At 39.8% G+C, this 25,856-nt stretch overlaps 1 protein-coding gene across 12 annotated transcripts in view; it reads left to right on the forward strand.

Annotated features, from left to right (window-relative positions):
• CLASP1 (cytoplasmic linker associated protein 1) overlaps window positions 1-25,856 on the forward strand; it is a 312,280-nt gene that overhangs the window by 244,765 nt on the left and 41,659 nt on the right. For 9 of the 12 annotated variants that reach the window (XM_077956843.1, XM_077956845.1, XM_077956841.1 and 6 more), the window contains 6 exons: window positions 1,376-1,439; window positions 4,185-4,348; window positions 7,544-7,622; window positions 8,659-8,802; window positions 18,352-18,495; window positions 19,029-19,135. In XM_077956843.1, the coding sequence (XP_077812969.1) occupies window positions 1,376-1,439; window positions 4,185-4,348; window positions 7,544-7,622; window positions 8,659-8,802; window positions 18,352-18,495; window positions 19,029-19,135 (702 nt within the window). Of the gene's footprint in view, window positions 1-1,375; window positions 1,440-4,184; window positions 4,349-7,543; window positions 7,623-8,658; window positions 8,803-14,920; window positions 15,023-18,351; window positions 18,496-19,028; window positions 19,136-23,742; window positions 23,860-25,856 lie in introns of all 12 variants that reach the window. The other 3 variants (XM_077956840.1, XM_077956842.1, XM_077956839.1) reach the window with 2 other exon arrangements.

Genomic DNA, 25,856 nt, shown 5'->3' on the forward strand with positions numbered 1-25,856 from the left:
TCTGAAACACAGGCATCCTGTGACGCTCTGGTCACCTGTCAGAAACAGAAGATGGTTTGTCACAATTGTTCCTCAAGAATCTGTTTAATCCTGGTGGTCCCACTTTGTAGATTCTTAGTGTTCACCAAGTACCTATTGAATAATTTCTAGGAATCTGTTGATTGGCGTTGGTCTAATCTAGGTTACATCGTTAACAATATTGAAGGGTCCTTGAACCAACTGTCTCATCCACATAAGAAGGCATTAATCAGGGATGATTTGTGGAAGAGAGGACCCTTCTATCAAACTTTAACCATGGGACTTGGTGGTTGTCAAGGATCAGAAAAGACAAAGGGCACCAATGTGAAATGAATGTTTGCTTTGTCCTAGGTGCAGTAGAAGGTACAATGTGTTATCTTTTTTCATCCTCTCAGCAGCCACATGACATGGCACCCTGTTTGACCAATAAGGAAAAACCAGGCTTAAAGATAGCAGAGTACTTATTTATTTTATGTATTTATTTTTGAGACTGAGTTTCGCTCTTGTTGCCCAGGCTGAAGTGCAATGGCGTGATCTCGGCTCACTGCAACCTGTGCCTCCTGGGTTCAAGCGATTCTCCTGCCTCAGCCTCCTGAGTAGCTGGGATTATAGGCACTCGCCACCATGCCCAGCTGATTTTTGCATTAGAGACGGAGTTTCACTATGGTGCCAGGCTGGTCTTGAATTCCTGACCTAAGGTGATCCACCTGCCTTGGCCTCCCAAAGTGCTGGGATTACAGGTGTGAGCCACTGTGCCCGGCCCAGAGTACCTTATTTACAGCAGAACTGAGATTAAAATCCAGGTCTGTCTGACCCTGAAACACATGCTGTTTTGTTTTTTGCCTTTTTCGTTTTGTACCTCTCATTACAATGCAGGATAGACATGCTTTTTAAACTTTATTCCATTGCTTTTCAATCATGGCATGTGGAAGACACAGCTGGGATAAAATGAAAAAGATTTTGGTGCATGGCTTTATCACTTCCAGATGTGTCCCCTTGAGTAAATCACTCAGTCTTAGTTTCCTCATCTTAAAATGAGAACCGATCTCTGGTTTTGTATTCCTATTTGATTTAGCTACAAATTAAATAAGAGTTTGTGAAAAAAAACCTTGTTATGTAGATATAAATTATGTAAAGCTCATGTAGTTGACTGATCAAACAGATTACCCAGGTGTGGTCGTGTGCACCTCCCAGCTACTCAGGAGGCTGAAGTGGGAGGAACGCTTGAGCTTGGGAGATCAAGGCTGTAGTGAGCTATGATTGCACCACTGCGCTCCAGCCTGGGTGATAGAATGAGACCCTGTCTCAAAAATAATACAAGTAGTCAATTCATTGAATTCTGTTTTATTTCTTCTAGTCGAGTTGAACTGAAAAGGTTGTGTGAGATCTTCACCCGGATGTTTGCTGACCCTCATAGCAAGGTAGGTGTGGAAGTCATGCCTGCCCTTGTCTTTCCCCCTGCATGTCTGTGTGCTCTGTGTGATATACTATCCAAGAATGAGAGCGAATTCCCGATAGTGCAGTTCCGACCGCAGAGTAACACCAGTTTCAGCACTAGTGTATGTTACATCTTTTTAAAACAGAATTCTTGGAAACTTAAATGTGCATAAAATTTCAAGTTAATTAAGTGTGCTTCAAGTAAGAGTTATCAGGGAGAGAATCAGATGGTCTTTCTTACATTCAGCAAATATTTCTGTATGTCTCCTGTTAGCCAAACAGTGAGGTAGGTGCTAGGGTATAAGATCGTATTATAATATCATGCATTTTTTAATGTTATAGTATATAGTGAAGAAAATAAGTGTATAATTATTTTTGTATCCCATGTAGAATATGTCTGTATAGGACAAGATAGAAAAAATGAAAGTATTTAATGGATTTATTGAAAAACCAGATTATTTCTTAAAATAGGATTTTGCTGTTCCCAAGAACTTGCTGAATTGGTGATCACTTAGCTGGTGCCCACACCTCCTGAGGGCCATAGGGAACACTAAGCCTGAGGAATGCTTTTTCTGAGGAGAGAGTCCCAGCTGAGGGGGAAACGCCCATGCGTATGGGACAGAACACTTTCCAGGGGTGGTGGAAAAGGGGTGAGAGAAGGACTCTTTACAGAAATTTACTTGGGGTCTAGATTTTAAATACCATTGTTTGGGAGGAGGCCCTTAGAGACCATTAAATGCTTTTAGAGGAAGAAAGTAGAGGGCAGGATGAAGATTTAGGGAAAGGGGTAGATAAAGAACAAAAGTAAGGTGTGGAAATGGATAGAACCTTAAATGAGCAGAAGCAAATATTTAATGCTGACATGCAGGATCAACTAGTTTTCCTAGTAAAGATGGCCTCCTCCGAGTCTTCCTGGAAGAAAGAAACCCGTGGCAGCCAGAGAGCCCAGCCAGTTAGTCATCATCATCTTTCTTTTCCTATCCTTGCTTCCTCGTAGGAATTGTCCTTGAAATATCAAACATCCATCCACCCATTCATTCACCCAGTCATTTAACATTTACTGAGTAACTGCTCTGGGGCGGGGATATAGAAAAGAAGATACGGCCCCAGCCTTTTGAGGTGCTCATGAGCGTAAAGGGGAGTGAATGCAAGGGTTCTCCTCCCCTCTCCCCACAGCTCTCCTCACTCAGTGTCATTCTTGAAGCATGTCTTAAACTTTCTGCTATGACCCTCACAGCAAAGTCAACATTAACAATATTAATAGAAATCCACTGGGCACGGTGGCTTACACCTGTAATCCCAGCACTTTGGGAGGCCGAGGCGGGTGGATCACTTGAGGTCAAGAGTTCGAGACCAGCCTGGCCAACATGGCGAAACCCTGTCTCTACTAAAAATATAAAAATTAGCTGGGTATGGTGGCGTGTGCCTGTAATCCCAGTTATTTGGGGGGCAATCACTTGAACCTGGGAGGCGGAGGTTACAGTGAGCTGAGATCGCACCACTGCACTCCAGCCTGAACAACAGAGTGAGATTCTGTCTCAATAAAAATTCAGGAAAGGCTGAGCTTAAACCTTTAAAGGCCACATAGATATCCAAAGATAAAATGTATCAAGATTTTTCTCTAAGGTAGTGTTAAAAGCAGTAAGATTTAATGCATAAGCATAATTAGATTCTTAAGATTTAAAACATAAGCACTATTAGATGGTTTAGAACATTGATAAATTTCTGTTACCTGTCACCCCTAGATTGCTGATTCAGAAGCAGAATGTGAGGATAAAGAAGGAAATTTGTTTCCATCAGAAGTCTCTTGTACAGTGAGTTTGGAGGTCTCAGTTTAGTTAATATTTGTTAGCTGCCTGTAAGCTAAGCCAGGAATCCCACAGCTAAATGACCTTTTTCCTGAGCTGTCTCACAGGAGACCCCTGGTGGTGAATAGTTGCTCTACTAGAAATGAGGCGGGATAGGGTTCATGGGCTGTCCAAGTAGAACAAGTTCCGTTAGCAAGGTAGGGATACTCAGTGCTACTTTTCTCTCTGAAATCGGTTCAGAGATATTCCACTATGCACTCTATTTTGCCTTAGCAAAAATCATTACACAACAGCATGAGAATTATGTTAATATCTTTTATTCTAAACTGTAACCATCTGTTACTTTATGATATCCTGAAATTGGTGTACATTAAAATATCTGACGTGAAAAGCAATAGCTACACACTAGTGAGTAGGTGTTTTTATTGGCTCATTTTATAATAGTATGTGTTGACTGCTAGATAGTGAATAAGAATACTATAGAATTAGAACACAAGGATTTGTTGTTGTTTAAGAAAGAAAAGCCTTCATGATTAAACTCAGAAAAGTTCATTTCTCTCTGTACTGCTTTTTAAAGACGTATATTGAGGGAGGAGAGAATATTTCATTGGTTTGTAGCCTTTTCAGGTTTTCTTAAACGCATGAAAATGGTATTAATTCACTGCCAACTAACATGGAATTTGTTTTGTTGCATGGCCTCGTTTGCGGTGGAATTCACAACAGAGAGTAAGTTCCATTCCTTTTTCCTTTATCTGTTTTCTGCACTACATTTTCCTTCTGTACTAGGAACAGTTGTTGACAGTGTTAACCTAAGTTACAAGAGTCTGGGCAAAGCACGTATGGGCATTTTTAATGTTTTGTAGACTTTGGAGGAAATTGTGAATTCAATATGTGAAGTACTTGGTTTTCATTTGTGTCTAGGTTTTCAGTATGTTTTTGGAGACTCTTGTGGATTTTATAATAATTCATAAGGATGATTTACAAGACTGGCTTTTTGTTCTTCTCACACAATTACTTAAGAAAATGGGAGCAGATTTACTTGGATCTGTGCAAGCAAAAGTTCAAAAGGCTCTAGATGTCACAAGGTAAGTGTTTAAGAGTTAGTTTTGACGTTACAGGATACTTGTAGGTGACTTTTTGCCATTCTCTTTTGTTACCCATGGCGTTTGTCACTCACTTGAATATCTTTTACTCAGTTCTCACTTTCTGTTGTTGACATACTTGTTGACATGTCTCACCAATCCATGAAATGAAATACCATATCTTCCTTGTGTTGATATTACTTTTGTATTTAAGACATACATAACAAACAAATGTAAAACTTTGGAAATTGATTCTCTTCTCATTAAAAAACATTTAAAGAAAACATTTAGAATATTTGTTTACATTTTTCTGAAGACCTTAGTGTTTTTATTACTTCAACTTACAAGTCATACTAGAAATTGTTCTATCAGTGTATGATGTAGAGTTTCCATTGGTCCAGGAAAATTCTCTAAATTGACAGTACATTGGCTCAGAGATTAATAGCACATTTGCAGTAGTTGTGACCCTTCTGGCTGTTATGAGAAAAGAAAAACTGCTGAAACCCAGAAAAGTTAGAAAAGACTACGTGCTGCTGCTGTTCAGAAACTGCTTCTCTATCGTCTGTGCAGTTGTGGGTCCTCAGTATGCAAGTATGAGAATTAAAAGATCTTGGAAGACACTTTGCAGTAATGTCTTGGTTGTGATTTGGTGGACTATGGATGGGGGGGAATGTCAAATTGGTGAACTTTTTTAAAGAACAAAGGAATAACTTCCAAGTGACTCAGAAAATTATCAGGGCGATAACTTTTATAAGTTACTACAACCTGGAATAATTATAGTTATCATAGAATTTCAAGATGAAAGGACCTTAAAGATGATGCTCATTTTATCAGTGAGAAACAGACACTTTACCTTGACTTTGTGTTAGTGGCTGTTTGGGAATGAAAATCCAGGATTTCTGATGATTGCACTGTTGTCTGTTCTTATTGTTGCAGACTGTCTTGTGGGTGTGTGTCCTCACCTCCTGTCAGGGCAGGGGGGTGGTATGGATAGCACTAGAGCCTTCTCTTCCCTTTCTGGCTCCCTTGACTAGCACAGTAGCATATCCTGTCCTGCCAGCTTCCCTATGTGTGCAGCTGTTACATGACTCTGACTTCAAAGAATGCATATGTTCCTCGACACCATGATGCCAGCTGTTTTCTTTTGGCCCTTGACCCTGTCAGTCTGTGTAATTGCATTGCTATAGAATTCTATTATCCAGAGAGATTTCCCTTCTGGTTTTTAATGAACTCAAAGTAATGTACTTGCATCTGTTGGTGAGGCCTTAAAAAAAGAATAATAATAAAATAAATAAATAAGAATGAAAGTAACGTACTACATTTGCAATAAAGCCTTCAAACTTTGTCATTCCTTTGCATGGCTAAACTTAGTGGAGTTAGGGGGCATTACAGTACACCATTATACCAATGAATTATAAAGGTTTAGCCAAGATTGACTGAGGGGCTAGGCTGATAAGCTGGTATAATCGAGTGGAGTAGATAGGAGGGCTCTTGAAAGGCTGGGGCCAGTTGTGACCACATTGGGACATGGGCTCAGTAGTACCAGACTTTTAAAGAAATGTGAGAAATGTGGATTTGGGCAACATATTTGAGAATTTTTTAAGATACTGTGAAGGCCAAATAAAACATATGTGAGCCAGACTTGGCCTATGGGTCACTTAATTTAGGTGAATTTACCAATGACCAGATCCATTTCATATTTTTAGGAATGGTAGGACTATTAAGATTGTATTCCTAAACTTTGGTGATTAAGGAATACAGTTGTGACTTCCTGTTAGTTTTCCTGGATGCCCCTTTAAGAGTCCTCATCTCAGTAGATTTGGTGTGAGTGCCTAAAGCATTTTTAATATTCCCTTCTTTTTCTCAGCAGTTGAGATACACAGTTGTTTAAGCTGATCTAGAATAGTCAGTGACTATTAATAGGAGGTTTTAGTGACGGCTGAGAATTGCTTCTCAGTTTATAGACTTGAGTGCTAATCTGCCTCGGTTTCCTTTCCTTTGCCTGTGCCTAACAATGGTGTATTTCCCGATTATACACGCCCATTACTGAAATGTCTTCTCCATCCACCCCATGCTGCCAGAAAAAGGGAGAGACATTTTGTGGGTGGTTTGTTGACAGTCACTTAAATCAGGTATACTAAAGTATACTTTCCTTCCCGAAGTGATCTTCAGAGATTCCAGGGTCCAACTAGATGGTGGGAGGAAAGGGTACTATTGGATCAAGTTCACTTTTTATTAGTAATTATATGTAGAATAACACTGGTACCTAATATATGCCATGTGCTTTTTATTTTTGTTGTATGATTTTATTTACTTTTCAAATCAATTCTATTTGCTTCATTTTAAAGAGTCAAACCTACTTCTTTATTTTACTACATTTATGTAGATTGGGAAAAATCTCTAAGGAGGTCCAAAGAAAGCAGTGTAGATATTTGCCTTGCAATTATCTTTCCCGTTAATATGGACGTTACATCACCATTTTCCACATGGGCCCCATTGTGCAATTTTTAACTAATACTAGTAATTACAGCATTTTAACAGAAAGAGCACTGACTCTCTGGCCAAGAGTCCCTGAGGGCTACTTGATTGGATTAGAGATGCATGATGCCACGAGAAATAAGATCAGCAAAGGCAAGAATGGAGCAAGAGAAGGGGCTCCTGGGGCCCCAGGCTTCTGTGTGTGATTTGTGGCTGGATGGGAAATGTTTTGTCGCCGTCTCACAGGCGACACACTTTTGTGGTGTGCAGGGACCCTAAGCAGTGACCAGGACCAAAGAGGATGGTACGGTTAGTTTAAGCAGGGTCAGCTGTAAGCAGCCCAGTCAGGATGTAAAAATGAGATTTGGGTATCAGAAGCGATTTTTATGTTTAAGCAATATCCAGAAAGGTAGCTGGAGGGAAAATGAGCAACTCCCTAAAATGGCGGGTAGAAATTTCTTCCTTAGTTTATTGCTTAGTCTTAATTTTTTAAATAGCCACTCAAAGTAAGTTCAGTTTGTGTTTGGGGACTGCAAAAAGATTTTCCTTTTTCCATATTTTCTGTATAACATATATTACTTTACATAAAACGAAAAGCACTGTTAAAAATGTGAACAGGGTTTTACATACATTAACTTACAATGATATGCTTTTGTTAAATAGTTTTATATTGTTTTGTAATAAATTTCTTTAAAAATCACTTTTTTCCCACCAACCTAGGGACTCCTTTCCATTTGATCAACAATTTAACATTTTGATGAGATTTATTGTGGATCAAACTCAAACTCCAAACCTCAAGGTCAGTAATTATTTGTCATTACAATTCAACCCTGGAACTCAAATTTGCTTAAATTTACTTTTGTTTGTACATGACCCATGTTTAGCTATTGTGAATAAATCTGCTGTGAGCATTCTTGCTTGATTCTTTGTGGACATGTTCCTGTTTCTCTTGCTTTGGTACCTAGTAGTGTATTTGCTGGTTCATTGGATAGGTATATGTTTAGCTTTTTTAGAAACCACTAAAATGGTGGTACCATATTGTATTCACCAGTAGTTTATGAGAGCTCTAGTTTTTCTACATCCTCACTAACATTTGGGCAGTACTAGTCTTTTTCACAATTAATATTTAAACTAGAAAATTAAGACATTCTTATGTGTGGAAATAGGTATCTTGTTGGAATGTTTAATATTAACATTCTAAGCTATGCAAGTTAATTGTTACATGTTGTGGAAAATCATACCTGTAATAACAAGACCAAGTTTGAGGGAGGATGTGTGTTAATTTGAATTAGGTCACGTTCATCGTCTGTTCTTTGATCATTAACTTTTTGGAGGTTTTAGGATGAGCCTAATAAATAATTACCTTTTTCTCCTGAAGTCAAAACTAGTTGAGAAGTTGATGGTGAAGTTAGGGCAGAGCATCAGCTTGATTACTGAAAATGCTGCCTTACAGACCATGGCCTAGAATGTGTGACAAGACTAGAGCTGAACGTAGCCTGCAGTCAGTGGCAGAGCTGGAAATCCCACAGGCCTCTCACAAGGGCTCCTGCCCCGGAAGTGTCTTACAGCATAGGTGAGGGGGAGAGCACGCTTCTCTACAGGCACCTAAAAATGAAGAAAACTGAGTCTTGTGCTTCTTCCTGTCCCCAGACTTACCAATCAGTCATTTCATGCTTTTTCCCCTGTTGGATGTCGCTCCATGTGGAAACTATCAATACAGGAGAAAGAAAGGCGATCACTCTCAACAGGGTTTACTTTTCTCTAGCCACCTGATAAGAATTGTGTTCAAAGATTCATCAAGTGTACTTAATGTTTATAGTTATTGGCTCTTTCAGGTCAAAGTTGCAATCCTGAAATACATTGAGTCTCTGGCCAGACAGATGGATCCAACAGATTTTGTAAACTCTAGTGAGACAAGGCTTGCTGTTTCTAGAATCATAACCTGGACAACAGAACCAAAGAGTTCAGACGTGAGAAAGGTATGTCCGAGAGAACTGATGTATAATTACAGATTGTTCCTGGGCTTGTGTTAGACAAATGTATTTAGAAACTTGAAAACCACGCCGCCCACACACAAACCTTTTGTCCCTAAGGCTCTGCTGTTGCTCTTTTCTCTCTCCGGCTCTGCCCAGTTTTGAACATAAAAATGAAAATCTGAGATCTTGCACGATGGGCTTATGGTTTCCCCAGGCATCTATTTTATATATTTTCTAATATGAAATCACTAGTAAATTAGTGTCTTTTACACAGATGTTTGTTTTCCTTATATCAGTTTGTAATACATACTTTGAAGACAAAATTGCAGACCTAGGGCTGGCTGGCTACAAGGTTCCTGATCGTTAAAATGTAGTTGAAAAGTTTGATAAGATGCAATAGATTCTTAAAAAAGAGCAAACATCTTTCAATATGTAGCACATAAGTATGTGTGTGATATGTGAGTATGTGCTTCTGCGATGGAATGTTACTTAAGTATTGCCTGCTACGGGCTGAAACATATTTTAGATTTGCATATTACCTCGATTAGGGCCTGTTTGGAACAAATGAGCTTTGATGATAATGCCCACTCCCTGTGGACATGCACATTATAATATTTGAACAAGGACTTACTGTCCTTACTATTCTATTCAGAACTTTACAGATAATTTTGAATTATTAGCCTGAGGCTCCAAAAACCTCAGCTTATTTTAATACTAGCTCAAGCCAAATATAAATAGAACATTAGATATCTTGCCAGAAATCACTTCGTTCATTTACTGTTTGAATGAGCTTCAACACTTGTTTCAGTTATTTTGGATTATACAGTGTTACTTCGCAAAGCTTTATCTCCACTGACGTGCTACTTTCCATGCCTGCCCCCCTACTTCTCCTTTCCCGTTGTGAGGTGTACTTAAATCCTCACCTTCACACCTAACTTATACCTAGGTTCTAGGACAATAATCCTGATCTTCAGAGGAATTTGAGAAGATTCAGATTTAATAGTTCCCAGTCCTGGCTGCAATTAAAATCAACGTGGATTTCTGAGCTCTGTTCCCAAGGAATTTGATTTCATTGGTATAGGGCAGAACCTAGACACTCTGTTGTTTTTTTGATGGGGGTTCCTTTCACTCTTGGCTGATTTTTTAATACACAGACAAGGCCTAGTATTTTGGGCCATGGCCCTGGAATGAACCTCAAGACATACAGACTACTGATGTAGTCTTGATCTGTTTCTTGCAAATTCTCTTGCTAGGCAGTGTTGCTCCTCAGTATCTTCAGGACTAGGCTTGGCCTCTGTGTTCCTTGGCATCTTCCCCACCACCCTACCTTGGACCTAGAGTTTTTGTGCTTCCTCTAAACCCACTTTAGTGGTTAGGGCCCTGTTACCCTGGGCAACTTCCTTCAAACTGATGGAATACTGGCCTGGTTTTCTGTATGTTGTCACTCAGTGCACTCTGTATTAATCATAGAAAGCTTCCTAGAGAAGATAAGATTCATCCTCAGATGTGGAATATGGATGCAGTTTGCATAAGTGATGAGTTTAGGGGAAGGACAATAGTCCTGTTTAAGAAATGAGATTTGTCTGGGAACAGTGAAATAGACTGATATGTCTGAAGCAGAGGGTTTGGGAAGTTGAGCAGTAAGGAGACTGTTTTGCTCACCCTGCATGCTCAGTGCCTGGCATATGCCTGGAGTAACATAGTAGGCATTAATATATTTTGAATGAATTAATGAATGGTAACTACCCATATGGAATGATTTCATTTCAAATGATATTTTGAAGCCATCATTTTTAAAACTATAGTTTTGGAAGTTCCCTTCTTTTGACTTCTTTATTCGTTTTCTATTGTATAACAAATTACCACATACTTCCCTTGAAACAATACAGATTATCTCACAGTAATAAATCAGGAATCTGGCATGTGTTCTCTGGGTCCTCTGGTCGGTGTCTCAGAGGCTGAAACAAGATGTCATCTGGATCTGCAGTCTCATCTGAGGCTGAGATCTTCTTCCAGCTCATTGGTTCTTGGCAAATTTCAGTCTCTCGCCGGTGTAGAACTCAGCCGCCTGCTTTCTTGCTGACTGTCAACCGGGGAGCCATTCTCAGATAGTAGAGGCTACCAGGAAGTTTGCTTATTCAAAGCTATCGGGAGAATACATGAAGAAATAATAACTAAGAAACTCCCCAAATTCGACAAAAAACATTATACATCTAAGTAGCCCAACAAACTAAAAAAATTTGGATTTTTTGTTTGTTTGTTTATTTGTTTGTTTTGAGATGGAGTCTCGCTCTGTCACCCAGGCTGGAGTGCAGTGGTGCGGTCTCAACTCACTGCAATCTCCGCCTCCCGGGTTCAAGTGATTCTCCTGCCTCAGCTTCTTGAGTAGCTGGGATTATAGGTGCACACTACCACACCTAGCTAATTTTTGTATTTTTAGTAGAGACGGGGTTTCACCATGTTGTTCAGGCTGGTCTTGAACTCCTGACCTCGTGATCCGCCCGCCTTGGCCTCCCAAAGTGCTGGGATTACAGGCATGAGCCACCGCGCCCAGCCAAGATCTTTTAATAAAAGGATTCACACCTAGACACATAATATCTAATTGCTGAAAGCCAAAGCTTGCTGAAAGCAGCAAGAGGGGAGAAACTCATCCCATGCACAAGATCCTCAATAAGATTAACAGCTCATTTCTCTTCAGAAACCACGGAGGACAGAAGGCAATGGATGACGTTGAAGGTGCTGAAAGAAAAAAAGCGATTAGCCAAGAATTCACTGTTTGGCAAAACTCTAATTCCAAAATGAAGGAGAAATTAAAACAAAGCCAGCCATAGAATCTCTCTCATTTTGAATCTCCCTGATGCCTTTTTTTTTTTTTTTTCTTTTTGAGACAGAGTCTTGCTCTGTCGCCCAGGCTGGAGTGCAATGGCCCGATCTCAGCTTACTGCAAGCTCCGCCTCCCAGGTTTACACCATTCTCCTGCCTCAGCCTCCCGAGTAGCTGGGACTACAGGTGCCCGCCACCTCGCCTGGCTAGTTTTTTGTGTGTTTTTTTAGTATAGACGGGGTTTCACCGTGTTAGCCAGGATGGTCTCAATCTCCTGACCTCGTGATCCTCCCGTCTTGGCATCCCAAAGTGCTGGGATTACAGGCTTGAGCCACCGCGCCCGGCCTCCCTGATGCCTTTTAAGGGCTTGCCTGATTAGGTCAGGCCCACCCAGGATAATCTTCCTTTGGATTAACTCAAAGTCAACTGATTAAGGGCCTTAATTACATTTTTCAAAAATCCCTTCTGCCATGTAACACAGTCATGGGAGTGATATCCATTATATTCACAAGTCCCGCTCACTCTAAGGGTGGGAGGGATTATATAGGGTGTAGTACGTTATGGGGAATCTTGGGGGCCGTCTTAGTGTCTTGACTACCAGGACTTTGGTGTCTCTTTTAGGGGGTTGGCAGAAGGCTACCGTAGTTATTCCATAATTCCTTGGCTCTTATTTTAGGAGGGAGCTTTTTTAGCTATCTATGCAAATTATGATGTGGTTCAAGTTACTTAGCAGACGCATTTCTGTGTTCTGTCACCTAGATTTTTTTTTTTTAATCATCTAAGATATCCGTGGCTCTAAACTATTTGGCTTTCAGTAACATTCCGCACTAACTAGTAAAGCATTACTTTTGATTCAAATAGTTGTATCATAGGACGGTATTAAAATAGATGTCCTCAAACTCTACATTAGGGCGCTGCAGATTAATCCTTTTTGGAGGTAGATTCACTTTTATTTAAATTCCCTGTTTTGATGTACCATCCATTGAACATTTATAAATATAGTTGCTTTTGTCAGTGATGCAGCTGCCTTACCCAGGAATATGAGATGTTCTTGAAGTACTGTCAAAATGAAAGTAGTGCCTAAATAAATTAAAATACTTAGAAGAATTGTGATATAGCATATATCACTGCTCTAAGATCTAAAATTGATAAGATTTAAAATTATTTTAAAGCTGTATAAAAATAAAACTAATACCATTCTTATCTAGATCATTTAACACACTAAACGTAAAATACATGTCTGTATAAATAAACTTTGTTCTGCCTCATCCTTCATTTCCAGAGTTTTTTAAAGGTTATATTAGGGATTATGGAAATCTTGGTGATTTAAAAGCATTTTGTGATCTTAAACCAAGTTCTTCTGTTAATGTCCTGCTTTAATTTTTTTAGGGTGGGTGTTCTAAATACGGAAGAGCCCTTCAGTCTGAAATTTATACAGTAAATTCTCAGACTCATCTCTGGAGAATATTTTATGTAAACAGAGTACCTGGGGACTTTTCAGACATTCTCTAAGTCCATACAACCATGTTTGTGAAAGCACTTTTGAAGCATTTTAAACTAATACAAGCTGATATAACTCAGATTCATTGATTTTAGCATTTTTAATATTTTGTTTTCCTTCTTAGTATATTGGGGTGTTTCACATTGTGGAGGGAGGGGTGCTTAAATTATTAAGGTGTTTTTAAAATCAAAACACGAACGAATCACCAGTGAGGTGTGCTTACCACACTGAGACTGGTTTGGACAAGACGAAAAAGCCCAACCCAGTCTGTAACTGGCCTACTGTATTCCAAAAGTAAACTTTTCCATTTTCTCAGTGTGGGAGCCCTGACTAATTTAGTTGTGTGATGAAACTATGCAGACGTACACTAGGCCTTTCTTAATGCACTGTATTGACATAAGATAATAGTCTATATTACTGATAGAAAGAAGGTGGGTTCTGGAGTTTGACCTCCATTTGACTTCTGCGTCTGCCACTCACTGGGGTCAGAGCAAGTAATTTAATGCCTGAGTTCTTGTTTATTGTCTATAAAATGGGAATAATAATACTTGCCTCAAACTGGGCATGGTGGCGCGTGCTTATAATTTCAGCTTCTTGGGAGGCTGAGGTGGGAGGATTGCTTGCACCCACAAAAAGAGACTCATCTCTAAAATACATAAGTAACACTTGCCTCAGGCATTACTAAGTGGATTAAATTTTTATTAATATATTAATAAAATATATTAAAACCTAGGCATTTTATTTGCAGTTGCAGCTCTGCTATTATTTTTTGGTGATTGTTTTGGTTTTGCTGCTGCTGTTATTTATGGAATAAACTGAGTACCAGAATTTTTTCTAAGATTAGGAAGCCATGTGATCAGTCAGAGGGAATGTGGTAATGGCAGTAGAATTTTAATTGTATGTTTACATGTTGGAATTTAGAATGCCTGTATGTTAGCTTATCACATGTGATTCTCTTTGTCAAATGAAGCAACAGATTTAGCCCCCAAAACATTGTTTTGAGAAGTGTGGGCAATGAAGGCATGGCAGAGAAACCTAGAAGTATAAAGATGCTGTTGGCTAGAGCAGGGAGAAGTATTAATGCATAAATTGCATTGAAAAGGTGAGATTTCTAATTGACTTTAAAAAAATATATGATTATAAAGGCAGCATGCCTCTAGTCTGAAAGCTAAGGGTTTTACTATCAAATAACTGAATCTCAGCTTAACTGTGACTGTGAGTCTCTTTTAAGTCTTTCTTGTTGTTGTTGTTGAGACAGTCTTGCTCTGTCACCCAGGCTGGAGTGCAGTGGCACGATCTCAGCTCACTGCAACCTCCGCCTCCCAGGTTCCAGCGATTCTGCTGCCTCAGCCTCCTGGGTAGCTGGGATTACAGGCACATGCCACCACACCCAGCTAATTTTTGTATTTTTAGTGGAGATGGGAGTTTCATTTGTTGGCCAGGCTGGTCTCAAACTCCTGACCTCAGTTGATCTGCCCACCTTGGCCTCCCAAAGTGCTGGGATTACAGGTGTGAGCCACCATGCCGGACTCTTTCAAGTCTTATTTGGACATCTTCCATTTCATCACCTGAAGCAAGAATACTACTTTTAAGTTTATTAAGTAAAAGACCTAGTGATGCTACTGAGGGTTAAAACTGGCAGCTACTGTTGTTATTCTGATTCTTCCTAACTTTCAATCATGTGTGTCTCGCTGATTTTATCTAAGAAGCCAAATGCTTTTGTAGCTAACAGATTGCCATGTTTAGGCACTTTCTGCTTCTCTCTGATTCAATCCTCCCACCTTTCCTGTTTGCCAGTCCTCGCTTCAGCGTAGTCGAGTAGGTGAGGATTTCCCCACTAGGTCAGCTTCAACCTGCTCTGGGCCTGGAGAAGGAAACTTGGAAGAAAGTTGTAAACAGGTAGATTGAAAACTGTGTACTAATTTCAAACAGCACACTTCACTGTTTGCATTTTAGATTATTAATACCAGTTGCCCTTATGAAGGCACTGGGAAGCTTTTGATAAATCTAAAATTAATATAATACTATATCAGCGTGTGTATGTGTGCCTGTGTCAACCTTTGTGTTATGGTGTGTTTTATGATTAACTACCTTCTCAGTGATATACCCATGTTTGTGTCGACTGCTACCATATTTTAATAGAATAGTAAAAAGGAGAGATAGTAGGCTGGAGCAGTACCACATGCCTGTAGCTACTTGGGAGGCTGAGGCAGGAGGATTGCAGGAGTTCGGGTCTGCAGTGCACAGTGATCATGCCTGTGAATAGCCACTGTACTCCAGCCTGGGCAATATAGCAAGACCCCCATCTCTTGGAAAAAAAAAAAAAGGAGAGATGCTAAATGAGAAATGACTGAAGGTTTTGAAATAGTTTCTCTTTGGTGACTTCATGAAGCAATTTTTATTGAGAGTCTGAAGGGAGCAGTGAGTTGTTTAATAAATTGGAAAACTCTGCTTTTCCTCTCAAATTTTGTTTTCCCAAATTAATAACAACACTGAAGTGTTTGGCAAAGCTTTATTTTGATTTGATCTGCCAGGAAGAATTCCTTTCTGCTATAATGTGTGCAACGTTCAAGACAGTTGATGTCCCTGGGAGTTCTCTTCATATGGTAGCAGTGAGATATGAAGAACCTTTTACAAATCCCACCTCTCAAATTCCTCTATGAGGGTGTGTGTGAGAATCATTTCATTTTAAGTTGCCGTGTGATCCTTAAAATAAATTGCCCTAGGGTTGCCCATTAGAAAAAGTCAGCAGTACTCTTGAGTTTTTCATCTGGCTGCCTAGTGGTCTTGCCTCTTACGAAGACAACAGTTCAGATATGCAGACAAGAACAGTGGCGTACTCCGCTTTTTGAGTCACTAGTGAACATGAGCTATGCCCCAGGCTTTTTAAATGCATCTCTCCAGCCCAGTTCCATATCTGGAATTACTTGTTTAATGAGATCATATTGATGGTAATGATAAATATAACCCAGTTTTCTTCCTTGCTTGGATTCTATTTTAACTTCTCACTAATTCAGAGGGTCAGAGATAAAATATTTGAAAATAATAGCAGTCTAATTCCTTGCAAAACTCTGATATAAAATCTTTTAAAAATTGGATACTTGGGCCGGGCACTATATGCCTATAATCCCAGCTACTCCAGAGACTGAGGCAGTAGGATTGCTTGGAGCACAGGAGTTCGAGCTGCAGTGCACTGTGATTGGACCTGTAGATAGCCACTGCACTCCAGCCTGGGCAATGAGACCCCCGCCTCTTTTCGTAGGAAAAAAAAATGTATATTTAAATGATACTTTCTACCAGTTTCTAGAACTTGGATCTTATTTTTAAAAGATTTTACTTTGGAAATACTTTAAGCTACTAAGTTTATAATTTGCATCATGAAAAGCCTCAAGTTAGCTTGAGACATTAGATAACATTCTGGGAAGAAATATTGTCTCTTAAATAAAGGCAGTGGCACATTTGACATAAAAAGCATACTATTCAAGAAGGTAATTATATGTTTTATAACCTTCAGATGCCATTTTCAGTCAACAAAATTTAAGTGCCAATATTTTTTAATTAAATTGATGACATTGATGTGTTTTTCCTGCTGCAATTCCAGGCTGCTGCTTGCTTTCTTCTTGTAGTGCATTATTTTCCTGCATGCATTGGTTTTTTCCTAACACCTAATACAATGTGTTTTAAAAATATGCAGGTTATTTCGCATGAGTTTTGGAAAAACTTGTTCTGTTATACAAATCTACATATCAAATTAACAGTACATTGAATTGTTGGTGAAGTAGATTCCTTCAGATAATTTGTTTAAAATGTTTCCAAAATGAAATGTAGAAAAGCATATTTTAGTAAAATCAATAATAATGTTTTTTGCCCATGTCATAAAAATATTTTGGCCACTTATGATTTAATTTGGGTGGAAAAGGTATTGATGACTGTATTTGAAATTAAAGGGGGGAAAAGTAATGTACTTTTGCCCAATGCTTTGATGAATGATTTCAAAATGTTAAAGTAATTTTTGATTATATTTTTAAATTCATAGTTCTTATTTTTGGTTAAATACCTTTGGGTTTTTGGATTTATTTTCCTTCTCCATGCACAAAATAGTCATTTTGTCCTAACTGGACGTATAATTAATTGTAGCATTGTAAAATCCTTGAACTATTTTGTGATTTTATTTCCAAAAGATTCTCTCTGCAAGCACATTTTTTGTGTAATATTCTATGTCATGGAAAAAAATTCTGAATAATTACTGCAATCTTAAAAATTACGGTCTTTGGAAAGACTTTATGTTTGTAAAATCTTTATGGTTAAAAACGAAAAAGAAGTGATTATATTCACAGACAGTTTTTTGTGTCTTTTTCTTTCCCTTGACTCTTAGAAATTAATAAGAAATGCCAATTAGTATTTACTAAATTTTTTTTGGCTTGGCTTTTGTAAATGAAAACTATTATTATTATAATTAATTCCTCAGGCATTGTGCTTTAAGCTCAGATTGCCTGCTACTAAATCCATAGAAAGCACATCACTTACTAGAAGCCCGAGTCTCGTTGACTACTCTTACTGCTTTGCCTACCTTGCTACCACAGTCATTACAAGCAGGCTTGCAGTGTGTTGACTCAATTAATAAGCAAAAGTAGAACATTTTCCAAAAGGCAGAAGAGCATGTTTTTAATGTAGACTCCTTCAAAGTCCGGTTTGCTTCTCAGAAGTCTCTCTCCTTGGTTTATAGGTGTAAAAGTAGAAGTTTTTCTGAGGTATTTATACTCGTTTTCTCGTGTTTCTTAGTTAAGAGAAATGTGGCTTCTCTTAACTAATGTAGCTTGTTTAAAAATATGTGCTCTCCAAGGTACACTGAGATCCCTGTTCAGTTCTGAATTATTCAAGTGGGATCAATCTTAAACTTTTTAAACTTTTTAATTGTTTCATTTAGCTATTTACCAGCTTCCTTCCTAGTACCAGATAACAAAAGAAAAGTACTAGGAATTTATTATTAGTGTGCTGTGGAATTCCAAGGCCAGGACATTAAAGTGAAGCCAGAGTTTATTTTCCAGATTGAAGTCAGACTAATGATTGATATTATTTTCTTCAGATGCTTCTTTGTTTTTGATGCCTAGAATGCCCTCTTATTAGTGATTTTACGTATAAAATATTTTTTAAAAACAACTTTTATCAACATTTTGATGAAGGACCTATTGTACGTTACATAGATTAATCATGGTTCCTTTTTCTAGGCAGCACAAATTGTGCTAATCTCTCTGTTTGAATTGAATACTCCTGAATTTACCATGTTACTTGGTGCCTTGCCAAAAACATTCCAGGATGGTGCCACCAAACTCCTGCACAACCACCTCAAGAATTCCAGTAACACCAGTGTGGTGAGTGCTTTGATCACGGTTGGTGCCTCTGTGATGTCCATGACCTCTGCGGAGCCGTTACCTAGAACCTACTCTCATAGAGTACCCCGTTTCCTTGTCCTCTTTCAGGAAATGCCGAGCATCCTGAGGACGGGGCCATCCTGAGCCCCGTGAATGAATGAATCTGATATTTAAGTATGGCCTTTTTTCTTAGGTTGTTCAGTCAGCTACATTTTCACTAGGCTATCCAATTAGTCATTCATTCACTGAGTTGGTCTTATTTTTCAACACTGGAAAGATGCAGATGCTCAATTTTGTCTGTCACTCTGGCACACCCAACATCAGTCATTCGACTCCAGGAGTGCCTGTATGATGATTATTCATTTTTGGTTTATATGCACTTAAAATTGGCCTTATGATTCTGAGGGGCAGGGGAACCATCCTGGGCAGATTCTACCCATTTATTTACATGTGGATTAAAATACCAAGGAGAGAATAGAATAATATTCTATGTACAGCACTGGAATAATGATGCCTATTCTGCTTCACCCCAGGGCTCTCCAAGCAATACGATTGGCCGAACGCCCTCCCGACACACCAGCAGCAGGACCAGCCCCCTAACCTCACCCACCAACTGTTCCCATGGGGGTCTGTCTCCAAGGTAAGGTCACTTCTTTACTTTCCACAGAATTAAAGAAACTAAAGCACCTTAATTGCTGTGCAGCCTATTTCTAGATTTTTTAGACTAAGCTAAATAACAAAAAGAATATTGAGTATCAAGAACCATGGGTTCTAGTCCTCACTCAAATTGTAACTGTATAATCTTCCGCAAAGGGGTTAACTTCTATGGTAAGATGAGTGGTGTGTGCTGAATGTTCTCTGGTTCTAGTAGCTCTAAACACTCACTGGTACCTAATAGTACCTACAACTGAAAGTTTACATTTAGTACTGTTTTGCATAGAATCCATGTAGAAGCTTATTACCTGTTCTGCAAGTGGTAGAACCTGAAGGTATTTAGTCATCCAAGCCAACTTGTTATAGTCAGTTACACCAAGTCTGGGGTAGTTTTTTAACCCAAGTAGTCATTCTAAACATAGTTGCTGTCATGTTTGAAGCAGAATGCTGCTCTGAAGGACTGTGATTTAGAATCTGAGAACTAAAATTGGCTCCACATTTCATACTCTTATTGGGACCATGCAAATATTGGCCCTATAGAAGCTGAGGCAGTGACTTAAAAAGAGAACCTGCTTTGTCGGGATCTTTAGTAATACTTCACCATCTGACCAGAGCCTTTAGAAGTCTGTGTGGTGGCTTTAGTGACCCCCTCACATGGGCTGGGAGTGACCCGTGGCCCCACTCAAAGTAGTTGCCCTACAGGCCAGAATTTTGATGAAAGAGCCAATGTCTGGACCAGCAAGGGGCACACATGCTCTGTCTACAGGATTAACTCTTTGGGATCACTAACAATACAAACCAGTAAGCTTTTGTCCTGAAGGCTGCTGGCACCGAGATCTGAAAATGAAATGACAGTACGACAAGTATGCTGTTTTCCCTTTAATGGGACCTTGTTACTAGGAAGATATCAAAACATAATTGCTTTTACATTTAGTTTTTTAAATGATGAAGAGTCTCCCACACTTCTTCCTTATCACTCTAGATTTCCAGTTCCTCATATCCTTTAAATACTTTGGAACATAAGAAATGTGTATTTTCCTCTTGGTGAAACCAAGTATTTTCTGTAGCTGTCTTATCTTGCTGTTTAGATTGCCCTTATGTTTACTCCCCCAGATGTCTCTCTGCACTACGTTTAGGTAGATGGCAATGTGATATTATGTCTCCAGATTTGGTCTGTATTGTCATGGCTTCAACAGGCTGTTACAATTAAAACATTGAGGCCAGAGACTAATGAAAATATGTTTGACTTTCCCCAGGTGTGACTGAGGTTTAGCCATTTGTTTTTTTCCTTAATACTACCATGCATGTCTAAAGAATATGGTGGTACAGTGGTGACAGTAAAATCATAAAATTGTCTTTCCTAGTGGAGAAACTTATATGCAAAACTTGAATTTTCTGTAAATTGTTGCCTCTGTCTAGAAGAGATAGTTACACAACATTAATTGGGAAGTCTTTTCTTCCATAATATACAGTTCATACGTCTTTTAGTTATTGCATTCTTAGGGTGGCACATTCTTTAGATAGTAAGTCAAAAGGTATAACTCATATTAAGCATTTTATTATTATTTGTGCTACTAATCTAAGTAAAAACTTGTTAATGCTGTTAGTATCATTCATCAGAGCTGAAACTGGCTAAGTCAATCTCCATGGGTCCTCAAGTCATTAAAAATTTTGTTTTTCAAGGTAATTATCCCTTCTTAATTGGCCTCATCTTAATTTTTATTTATAGTTACAGATCAGTGGAAGAAACGAGATTTATTTTCAATATTCGGTAGTTCATGTGTGGTCTAAATATTTTCTTGTTATCAGATTCTTCTTTAGGGAGTTATTTATGTAGTTTCTTTCTTGGAAAAATACATTTTTTTAAACTTGCCATCATTCAGTGCATAGATAGCCAGATGGCCTCAGCCAACTTGAGCTCACGGAAGAAATAGTTTTTCTTGCAACTAAAACTGTCTGGCAGTGGGAAAAACTGCCTCATGTTATCATGTCACTAGAAATATTCAAATAGGCTACATATTTTCTAAAGGAAAATGATAAAAGAAATGGATTATTGAACTAAATAGAATTGAGTAGGTTACCTCATTTAAGGAGACTATAGAAAGGTAGACAGATCTGTTGTATATAATCTCAGCTATTTTTTCTGAGCATTGCTCTTAAATTGTTGATTTTCTGCAACCTGCCATTCCTTTGAGTTATCTTGACCAAACAGTGTTAGCCTTTTATTCTGTAGGGGAAAAGCTATTACCAATTATTTGTTTTCAGTCAAATTTATTTATTTATTTATTTGGAGACTGAGTCTCACTCTGTCACCCAGGCTGGAGTGCAGTGGCATGATCTCTGCTCACTGCAACCTCTGCCTTCTGAATTCAAGCGATTCTCATGTCTCAGCCTCTTGAGTAGCTGGAACTACAGGCATACACCACCACGGCAGGCTAATTTTTGTATTTTTAGTAGACGGAGTCTCGAACTCCTGACCCCAGGTTATCCACCCACCTCTGCTTCCCAACGTGCTGGAATTAAAGGCATGAGCCACCACACCTGGCCTGTTTTAAGTCTAATTTTAACTGTCAAAATGAACTTTTTTTTTTTTAGTTCAAAATTTCTATACTTGGATCATGATGATAGTAAGAAACTATTCTAAAATGATAAATCTGATAATTGTTTAAAAATATCACTAGCGGCTAGACATGGTGACTGATGCCTGTAATCCCAGCACTTTGGGAGGCCAGTGTGGGAGAACTGCTTCAGCCCAGGAGTTTGTAAGTAGCCTGGGCAACATAGTGAGATCCTGTCTCTACAAAGAGTAAAAAATCAGCCGGACATGATGCCACACACCTGGGAGGCTGAGGTGGGAGGATTGCTTGAGCCCAGGACATGGAGGCTTCAGTGAGCTGCACTCTAGCCTGGACAACAGAATGAGACCCTGTCATATTTATTTATTTATATATATACATATATATTAAATATATATGTATATATCTCTCACCAGTGAGGAAGTCATTTTTTTTTTATCAACCCAGTAGTAGTAGAGATGCTGTAGATAATAGATTAAACTTTTGTAAAACATTCTGTTAGACATCATTTCTGTGTGAAAGAGTAAACTGCCTATATAAATATGTGAAGTACATATTTATATTTTACCTAATGTGATTTTATGGTAAATGAAACACTGAGTTGCACGGGGCTTCAGAAATCATCTGAAGTCCATTTCCTTTAAGAGAAGAAAGTATATGGTGGTCCTTGCTGGTCTGCCATCTGTTCTTGGCAAGCATGTCATAGAGCGGGATGACTCTGTAAATAGCGTGTGTGGCCCTAGCAATAGGAAGTCATTTTTAGTGGCCCTCTTGTGAGAGGATCCAGAGTATGGATCGAATCAAAGTGTGCTTAACAGGGAGACCCCGCCCCACACTCGGAGGTGGGTGTGTCTGCCCCTCCTTCCCCAAGCAGATGCCCAGCCGGAGATGTCACCTGCATCCCTCCTGTGCCCTTACCTCCAACCCACTGTGTGTGTCTGACCCAGTGTGTGCCTCACATAGAGGCCAGTGTGTCTTTAGGCCTCTGTACGGCAGTGACTTCACAGCTCCATGACTTATTTTCCTTATAAAGCAGAGCTATACCTGTGCTCAGGGAAGACTAGCATGCAGAGGCTCCCGCTGTGATGATGCCAGTGAATGCCAGTGGCAAGCAGGGCTGTTCTGTAGGTGCCCTGGCGCTGATGCCATGGACTCCACCCTGGCCTTCCCCCACATCACCAGCCAGCCCAGCTCCCCACTTTCCCAGGCTTTCCCGCAATCCTTTTGAATTGCAGCAGTTGTTAGAACTCTCCTTCAGGGCCTCTGCAAGCCCAGGCACCCAGTGACATTTGCGAAGGGAAGATGAATACTTGTGTTCCCAGAAGAATTTCAGTTCTCATATTAGGTGATATGAGCAGAGAGGTTTGGTTTTTATGACCTAGTACTCTGAGCTGGCCAGCTGAGACTTAACACACTAGCCCTCTAGTGGTGCTACTCTTGTTTCAGAAGGAAACAGCTTGTGCTGTCTCTGAACACCATCCAACTGGATCACAGCCCCGGGGAATGCACTGCTCCACATTGGAGAGTTCTGGTCAGAGTAGCACGGTCTCTGAGTCCTCCTTCTGGAGTCCCTCTGGTCCCATTTGAATTGAGGCCCCATGATTTTTGTTTGGTTCTTTCTAAAATAACTGATGAGTTCACTGAAAGTGAACATCCTTATTTTCTTGTGTATTGTGTTATGTCCTTCCCAGTGCATGCAGATACACACACCCCCTCATACTCCCACATACACACAGTCTCTCACATAGACACTCTTGGAATCTCATGTGATTTTAAGTAGTAAACACATTCCATGGTTGGGAGGGGAAAGAATAAACCAGTCTCATCAAGGACCAAATTGTAAAACAAAATTTGTTCTTTTCTCTGTATGATGAAGTGCTAATTTTGCTTTGATTAACTTTAATAGAACTTTGTCAAGGAAAGAAGAGACTAAGACACTTAGTGTGTAGTGCTTTCCTCCTCCCCTCCCCTTTGCTTTTTGTATTTCTCTCTGATTTTCCTCTTCTGATCACTGCAGTCGGTTATGGGGTTGGAGTGCCGACGGGTTAGCGAAGCACCCACCTCCCTTTTCTCAGCCTAACTCCATCCCCACCGCTCCCTCCCACAAGGCTCTCAGGCGCTCTTACTCTCCCAGGTAACAAGCTACCTGTCAAACTTGTCTGAGGTGTCACAATATTATTGCGTTTCCAAGGTCGTCTCAGGTCTTTGGGAAAGCCTCTAAGCTGCCTCCAGTGTGGTCCCTTTCTTGGTGTCACATAGCAGGAGTAGAGCCTTGGTGAGAAGTGTGAGCAGGTGTGTGATCTTTGCCAAATCTCACAAGTACGGTTCCTGCTGTGTCACAGGGACAGATGACCCTTTATAACCTGATCAGATTCATCACCGCCCACTATTGTGGGCCTTTCTGTACAGTGCAGTGCTCAGCCCCCAGAAAGAGCTCAGGAAATGCTGTGAGGTCAGCGTGGGCAATAGTGGGAGCAGTTTCCTTAGCATGTGTCTAAAGTGCAGAAGGCATTCCCCTGAGAAGCCAGGAGACCTACTCTTTCCCAAACCACACCTCCCACTCTCAGCCATGCTGTTGACTATATATAACTGATTTCTTTCCTAATATACTGTCATATGAGGGTAGTCTGAGCACACACATCCAGAAAGGAATCCCCACAAGGCAGGATAACTGTTTTAGCTCACTAAGGATGCCCTGCCTCTAAGAAGGAGAACTGTCAGTCACCTCATGCACCCCCACAGTTGATGCCGAGTGCAGCATCATGGACACTGGTTATGCAACAATTATTTATGAGTCTGGAAGACGGGGTGGGCTTCCCTCAGATGCTGACAGATGGTAAATCTGTGGTGCAAAGAAGGGTCCACATAGTACTGCAGATGTCTATTTCAGGGTCTCTTGGGGATGCTTTTTATAAGGTCCGAAGATCAGAGAATCTCTTCCCTAGAAACCTGTTAGAGCACCAGGCAGTCCAGCTATCACTGTGCTTTGTGAGATGAGTTTCTACCCTCTATGATAGAGGGTGTGATAGGAAAAGGATTAAAAAAAACAAAAAACAAACAAAAAAAACGGTCTGTTACTTTTGAAATGCTTTATAGATAGCTTTTGCACAGATTTGTATTCTGACTTTTGTGGAATACAAATAATCTACATGGTGAAGCCAAAAACAGTAAATGAAATATTTTAACAACACCTTCCTTTTGAAGCTCTTATACCTCTAAAAGTCATTTCTAAAGTGTACAGAGAACCCTGCAATGAATGTTTCTAGTTACACAAGGTTAGGGCAAGCAGACAAGGAGACGGCTACTGTCTTTAATGTTAACAAAGCAGGTCACTCCTTTTTCATTTTTTTAAGGTTAGCTGTGCCTCCAAGTGTAAGATCAGTTTGTTGACTATCTCCCAGTATGTTGACCCGTATGCCCTCACGGGCACTCAGCTTCACTGCCAGCCACACATCAGGATTATCCCTCCAGAGCACATCCCATTCCTAGGATCATCTTTCACATATGTACACAATAATACGTGTTGACCTAACTCATTAAGAGAGAATGCTTACTAAATGCTTACAACTTCTGTTGCCCATTGGAGGCAGGGATAGTTGACTAGAGACTTTTACATTTAGAAAACCTAGCAGTTACATAAAACTAAGAGGGAATCTATATGCCTGTTTCTTTGCTCTGTGCCAAAATCCTGTTGATTCCATAACAAAGAATGACTATGCTTAGTCTATACATTGTACCCTTTTCCTACAAAATGACAAAGAAGGCAGACTTCTCTCTCCAGTTTCTCTCTCTTGGAGACCTGACCCCATGCCCTCCTCCCTCCCCATGACATGAATCCTTCAGCGGGCAAGCCCAGGGCCGCATTCGGCTTCCATGTTGGTTGCCATGGCCTGATGTAAGCCTAACCTTAGGTCAGTGACTATTGACTGATTAAGGAATTCTCCCTAATCTAAAAAACCCTAAGAGAGCCCTTCTGGAGTCTAACCAGAGTATTTACAGGTGATCAGGGCTTGACCTCTAACCCAAGAATTATGTCCTGGGGTTGTCTCAGGGCTGAAACAAGACAGGCTGTGGGGCAGATGGCAGACTGAGGTTTCCCCAGTTCTCTTCTCAGTCCACTTCTGAGGCCGT

Source organism: Macaca mulatta, chromosome 12 (genome assembly GCF_049350105.2).
Source record: "Macaca mulatta isolate MMU2019108-1 chromosome 12, T2T-MMU8v2.0, whole genome shotgun sequence".
Classification (NCBI taxonomy): domain Eukaryota; kingdom Metazoa; phylum Chordata; class Mammalia; order Primates; family Cercopithecidae; genus Macaca; species Macaca mulatta.